General features: G+C 40.3%; 1 protein-coding gene across 1 annotated transcript; it reads left to right on the forward strand.

Moving 5' to 3' along the window:
* The first annotated feature begins 1,634 nt into the window (after positions 1-1,634).
* On the forward strand, positions 1,635-5,265 carry LOC131168674 (probable auxin efflux carrier component 1b). Its single transcript, XM_058128297.1, has 6 exons — positions 1,635-3,470; positions 3,901-4,177; positions 4,268-4,341; positions 4,439-4,614; positions 4,726-4,802; positions 5,004-5,265. Exons 1-6 carry the CDS (start codon positions 2,321-2,323, stop codon positions 5,068-5,070), a joined length of 1,821 nt encoding a protein of 606 aa, XP_057984280.1. The 5' UTR covers positions 1,635-2,320; the 3' UTR covers positions 5,071-5,265.
* The last annotated feature ends 995 nt before the right edge of the window (positions 5,266-6,260 follow it).

Below are 6,260 nucleotides of genomic sequence, written 5' to 3' on the forward strand. Positions count from 1 at the left end.
TTTTTTTTTAAATTTTAATGGTTACTAAAAATACAGTATTATGTTAGCATGACATGCAATTTTGCCACATAATTATTTAATTAAACTTACAAATATTTTTTATAGTGTCACAACTATTCTCTTAATACATCATGACTAGATAATAAGTTATATTATGGGTATAAATATAGTGCTAATCTTATAATTGTTCTCTCTCTCTCTCTCTCTCTCTCTACAAAACAATAATTACAAAGTAAACAACGAATTAACAAGATTGTAGACAAAAAGAAATGACTAAATTTTCAGAACACACATATTTGTGTGTCAGGAAAAAAAAAATTATGGCATTATTTTTTAAATTATCTTTTATGTTCCATTTGATGCCTAATTGGACTAAGTTATACAAATATTTATGAGCAGTATGGCCTAATTTCACATTTTTGTCTATTTTTTTCTTTTTACAAAGTTGGAATGTTGAACCTATGTGTCTAGTGACACCTCATACTCACATAGTTATGATATAACTAATAATAATTTATTTTAAATCAAAAAATCCTATAATGCAATCATCATTTCCTTTATTGGGACTTGTCCACTAAAAGAGGAAGGGATGCATAAGAAAATCTAATTATCATGATAAAAGAAGATTAAAAAATAATAATAATAAAGACGTCGAGAGCGACACAATATTCATATACTTTAAATCACAATCTGAAATATAAATTTTAGAAAAAGTAATTACAGTTTCAAAGAAAATAATTATAGTTTTAAAACAATTCTCTATAACCTACAAAACCTGCATTACCCTAGGCGAAACGGTAATCCCATCAATTTAGAGATTCATGAGAAATCTCAAGGGTAAAAAACAAGTCACGCATTAATTATTTAAGGTAATTAACAACAATAATTGCACTATAATTTCTACAACTAGTGTAAACAAAAAATTAGGCATTCTTTCAAGAGCACTTGATGAGTAACTTTAGCAAGTGGCATGCTGCCACAGTGATGTTGCTTTTGAGGCACTCCCATTCAATATGAGCTAGCAACAGTCCTTTGAACCATGAAAAAAGCTTCACAAAAGAGTTGATGAACTACTTTCATCTCCTTTCCCTTTCCTTGTCTCTCTTTTAATAATATATATATGAATATTTTAAAACCCATACATCACCCAAAACCCTAATTATTCAAACCCTTATATTATGTTAGAAAAGGTGAGCTTAACGTGCCCAATTCTGCATGATTTGATGGCATTGAATGTGCCATCGAAGCCCACTTGCCCTCAATCCAATCCCATCACTAACTTCTAAACAATTTTTTTTTTTTTTTGAAGAGCCCTACCAGCTTACTTGGATTTCAATTCTTGGTACATGAATGGGCTAACAGGGAGGGTCCAGTGTGAGAATTTTTCAGTGAAAGCCATTGAAACTTGGTGCCACCCATCAAGGCTAAATGCCCAAATGGTGTGTTTGACATAACATAAGGGTTTGTTTGGTGTGGGTTGGTTTGGTTTGAATAATTTGAAGACAAGTGAGGGAAACAAAGACTAGGAGGGAGGGGTCCAGTGCCTGCAAATTTATATTTGTTTTCCGACAGGGGAAAAAGAGGTGCCAGAGAGACAGTATAAATTACAGAAAGCAGAGGAGAATCTTGAAGCTCTCCTTTGGTCTGCCCCGTCTCTTTTTGCTTCTGCTTTTGTTCTCTCCTTCAATCCTTTTCTTACCGATGCTGCTTCCTCTTTTCCCTCACTTAGTCACGCAGCCTTCTGCTTTTTGCCCTTTAATCCATTGATGTGTCTCTGAGATACTCCTCTCTCTCTCTCTCTCTCTCTCTCTCTCTCTCTCTCTCTGTGTGAAGGGGTATTTTCTCTTTCACATCTGAAAGGCTCCTGGAAAGTTTACCAAAAGACATCAGCTTTTATTACCTTGTCTGCCATTAAAATGCCTTAAATATAACTCTCTTCTTCCCTCCCATTCCAACTCTCTACTTCCTCTCCTCTTTGTAATCCGCCGGGAAGTATAGTTTCTGGTCATTTCCCGGCGACTAGTCTATTTCCAACCCCCTCTTCACTATTTTGTTAGCTCAGTCTACCAAAATGCCTGGGAAGAAGATGGGTTGATTTGTTTTTGACATTTGCTTTTGTATAGTGACCCATACTTTGTCTCGCCGGACTCATTTGCAGACTCTGTTTCCGGCGAGAAAACAAACTGGGGTGGTGCAAGAAACTGCAGAAAACTCATAGAAACTCTGTTCTCTTCTATTACTCGCATATCCTCATCTGGGTTTTGTCATCCACTCCATAATCTCAGTTGGTTATTCCACAAAACCCTCTAAAACCCTGAAAATGATCAATCTCACTGACCTCTACCACGTTCTCTCCTCCGTTGTGCCTCTCTATGTGGCCATGATCTTAGCTTATGGTTCTGTCAAATGGTGGAAGATCTTCAGCCCAGACCAGTGCTCAGGCATCAACCGCTTCGTCGCTCTCTTCGCCGTCCCTCTCCTCTCCTTCCACTTCATATCCTCCAACAATCCCTACGCCATGAACTACAGATTTATAGCCGCTGACACTCTTCAGAAGATCATCGTCCTCGTTGCGCTGGCCGTCTGGTCCAGAACCAGCTCCAGAGGCTCCCTTGAATGGTCCATTACTCTGTTTTCCCTTTCCTCTCTGCCAAACACTCTCGTAATGGGCATCCCTTTGCTTAAGGGCATGTATGGAGGCTCCACAGGCAGCCTAATGGTTCAAATCGTTGTCCTACAAAGTGTGATTTGGTACACTCTGATGCTTTTCCTGTTCGAGTACAGGGGAGCTAGGCTCCTGATCGTAGAACAGTTTCCAGACACTGCAGGCTCCATCATATCCTTTAGAGTTGATTCTGATATCATCTCTCTGGACGGGAAAGAGCCATTGGAGACCCAAGCAGAGGTTGGTGAAGACGGGAAGCTCCATGTGACCGTGAGAAAATCCACGAGCTCCCGGTCGGAAATTTTTTCCCGGCGATCCCACGGCCCCAACTCCGGTCTCTCCTTGACTCCCCGCCCATCAAACTTAACTAATGCAGAGATTTACTCTCTGCAATCCTCAAGGAATCCCACTCCCAGGGGTTCCAGTTTCAATCACACTGATTTCTATTCCATGGTGAATGGGAAGAACATGAGCAATGTGAGTCCGAGGCAATCAAATTTTGGGAACTTGGGTTTTGACGAAGAGACTGGAATCCCTGGTTTCGCAAATCGGCCGAATCCAAATGGGGTTTATCCGCAGGGGAATCCGGTGCAGGGGAGCGGGTACCCGGCTCCGCCGAGCGCCGGATTGTTCTCGCCTGTGTCGGGGCCGGCGGCGAAGAAGAAGGCCAATGGAGCTGATGGGGGTAAGGACCTCCACATGTTTGTTTGGAGCTCCAGTGCCTCGCCGGTGTCCGAAGGTGGAATACATGTTTTCCGGGGAGGAGAGTATGGAAATGATCTCGGCGGGGTTGCTCACCCAAAAGGTTTGGACGATTGAACTTTGAACTTTTGTCATATTTGATATTTGAGGCCATATGTCGTGGGTCTTGGTTTGTTTTGTTTGTTTTCTTGCATTTGATGGTTCTGGGAACATTTTATTGTGCATGATTGCTCTCATTCTTGGCATTTCTGAGCTTTAATCTTGACTATTTTTGTCTGATTTTGAAACTGGTTTATGATCAAATGCTTGTTTATCTGTTTTTGTGTGGTGGGGTTTGTTAGATTTTGTTTGTCATTTCTTGTGCCATCCTCCTTTTTCCCCTCATAGCATGGGTTTATAGCTTTTCGTAACTGAATCCTCTGCAACTTTGTAGTCCCATTTGAATATCTGAACTCTTGCAAAATTTATATATTAAGATAATAGACTTTCTTCTTGTACGAGACTTAGAATTATTCAATGCGTTGTAAATGTAGATTACGATGAGTATGGCCGGGATGAGTTCAGCTTCGGAAATAGGCAGGTACCGAACGGCGTCGATCAGGAGGGGCCAACTCTCTCCAAGCTCGGGTCGAGCTCCACGGCGGAGCTCCATCCCAAGACTGGTGCTCATGTCGAGACGAAACCAACTTCCATGCCTCCTGCGAGTGTCATGACCAGACTCATTTTGATAATGGTTTGGCGGAAGCTCATTAGGAATCCCAACACCTACTCCAGCCTCATTGGCCTCACTTGGTCTTTGGTCTCCTTCAAGTATGCAGGATCTAACTACACACTTTACGTCTTTTGCATTTTCTTTCTCAAAAATGTATTTTTCTAATCTCTTGGTTCATAAATTCGCAGATGGAATGTTGAAATGCCGGTGATCATAGCCCGGTCTATCGCCATTCGGACGGGCCGTTCTGGACTGCAATGTAGTCTGGTAGAGAAAAAAGAAAAAGAAAAAAAAAACAGTTTACATTTGGCCTCTTTTGAGGGTTGAGACCTGGTTAATTTGAAGTACTCTTAACAAAGCTTTATATGGGTGTGCAGGTTTGTTCATGGCATTGCAGCCCAGAATCATTGCCTGTGGGAACACCATCGCTGCTTTTGCCATGGGCGTTCGATTTCTGACCGGTCCTGCAGTCATGGCCGCGGCTTCCATTGCTGTTGGAGTAAGGGGAACACTGCTACACATAGCCATTGTACAGGTGAGGTTTACACTTTGTTTTTTTCTTTCCTTATGGATTCGCCTATGATTAAATATATGTAAGTATTCTGTTCTTGATGCAAAAATATTCTCTCTGAACTTAAATTTTCAGGCAGCTCTTCCACAAGGAATTGTTCCTTTTGTCTTCGCCAAGGAATACAATGTTCATCCTGACATTCTGAGCACGGGGTTGGAACTCTAAAACCCCTACACCTTTTTTGAATCGATGCATGTGCCATTTTTGTGAAGAACATAACTAATGCAACCATGTGCATCGGTCTCTAAGCTCTCATTTTTCAAATTCACATGTGAAATAGGCTTTGTTTGTTAGCTTTCTCTGTTTTAACCTAGCATATTCATGTTTCCTTGTCCTTTTTTTTTTGGTTGCAGGGTTATATTTGGGATGCTCATAGCCCTACCCATCACTCTGGTTTACTACATTTTGCTGGGCCTTTGAAGGCCAGAGGAGGAGTTGGCACAGGTCTCTACCCTTGTGCTATGGGGTTTTTTTGACTTCTCTAACAGAAAAATAGAAATTGATAGGGCTCTACTGGGGTAGAATTTTTGTTATCTTTTTGCCTTTTCTGAACCCTTTTAATTTGTAATTTTGCTTTTGTTCTTTTGATGAAGGAAAAGTGAAGCTTGTTCTGTAGTCGAGGCACCCATTGTATATATATATTTTACCTTTTCTGCAGTAAACCAAGTGGAATCTCCATCCACAGATAAAGAATTAATAACAGAGGAGAAGTAAACGTGCACCTCAAGTAAAAAAAATAAGTACTCTTGCCAACCAAACAGAGCGTAGGACCTTCATTGAATTTGAGTCTGAATACTGTTCATGGGTATGGGCTACAGCTATGTCATTAATTGAAACTTTTGCATAAACAAATAATTTGGTGGATAGCTGTTGAAAGATGATTGGTGTAGGCCGGGAGGGTAATGTAGAGTAGGAGGCAGAGGATTGTGCATAGTACACAATGGCTATAAAGCCTATTTGCCAGTCAGGTCTGGCACTCTGGCTCGTTTTTATGAACCGTAAAAATAACCTTTGCCAATTACCCATTCAAATGGCTCATGTAATTATAGTACTTTTTGTCCACTGGCTCATCTTCTACTCCAATTTAGGGCTTTTGCCCTCCCTTGCATGAGTGTTCTTGTGGCATTCCTCTGCTTTCCAAGGAGTGAAGTATACTCAATTATGTCATAAATCTTCGTAATGCAATGGGAAGGCTTCCAAGTTGAAGACCTAGTGTAATTTAGCTATGAGTATGTTTTGATATAGTTTGGAGTTTCTGAATTCTGAAGCGGCATGAATTTAAAATCCAAATATTGTTCATGAAAGTTTTCTTTTTGAGTAGCAGTTCTAGGGTTTTGCTTTCAATACACTTTTTAGGGGCAAAGAAATTCTCTATTCGACATGCAAATAAGTTTTTTCAAAAGTCATTGAATTGTTAGTGATGACTATTAATGATAAAGGTATGGTTAGTAGCTGGCCATTTTCTTACAAGTTTGTTTGAGTCATTATCAAGAGGTAGCATCTCTGACCAGCTCCTTGTCAAGCTAGAGTCTCTCTCAATTCTTGACCAGTGTGAGAATTAAGAGTCCTCTTTTCACAGGGTGGTATGGTAGTTGCTAATTGAGAAAAAC

Source organism: Malania oleifera, chromosome 11 (genome assembly GCF_029873635.1).
Source record: "Malania oleifera isolate guangnan ecotype guangnan chromosome 11, ASM2987363v1, whole genome shotgun sequence".
Lineage (NCBI taxonomy): Eukaryota > Viridiplantae > Streptophyta > Magnoliopsida > Santalales > Ximeniaceae > Malania > Malania oleifera.

Coding starts and splice junctions, on each gene's coding strand:
- LOC131168674 (XM_058128297.1), top strand. CDS start 2,321: ATGATCAATCTCACTGACCTCTACCACGTTCTCTCCTCCGTTGTGCCT. Junction 3,471..3,900: donor CGGGGTTGCTCACCCAAAAG/GTTTGGACGATT, acceptor TTGTAAATGTAG/ATTACGATGAGTATGGCCGG. Junction 4,615..4,725: donor TACACATAGCCATTGTACAG/GTGAGGTTTACA, acceptor TTAAATTTTCAG/GCAGCTCTTCCACAAGGAAT.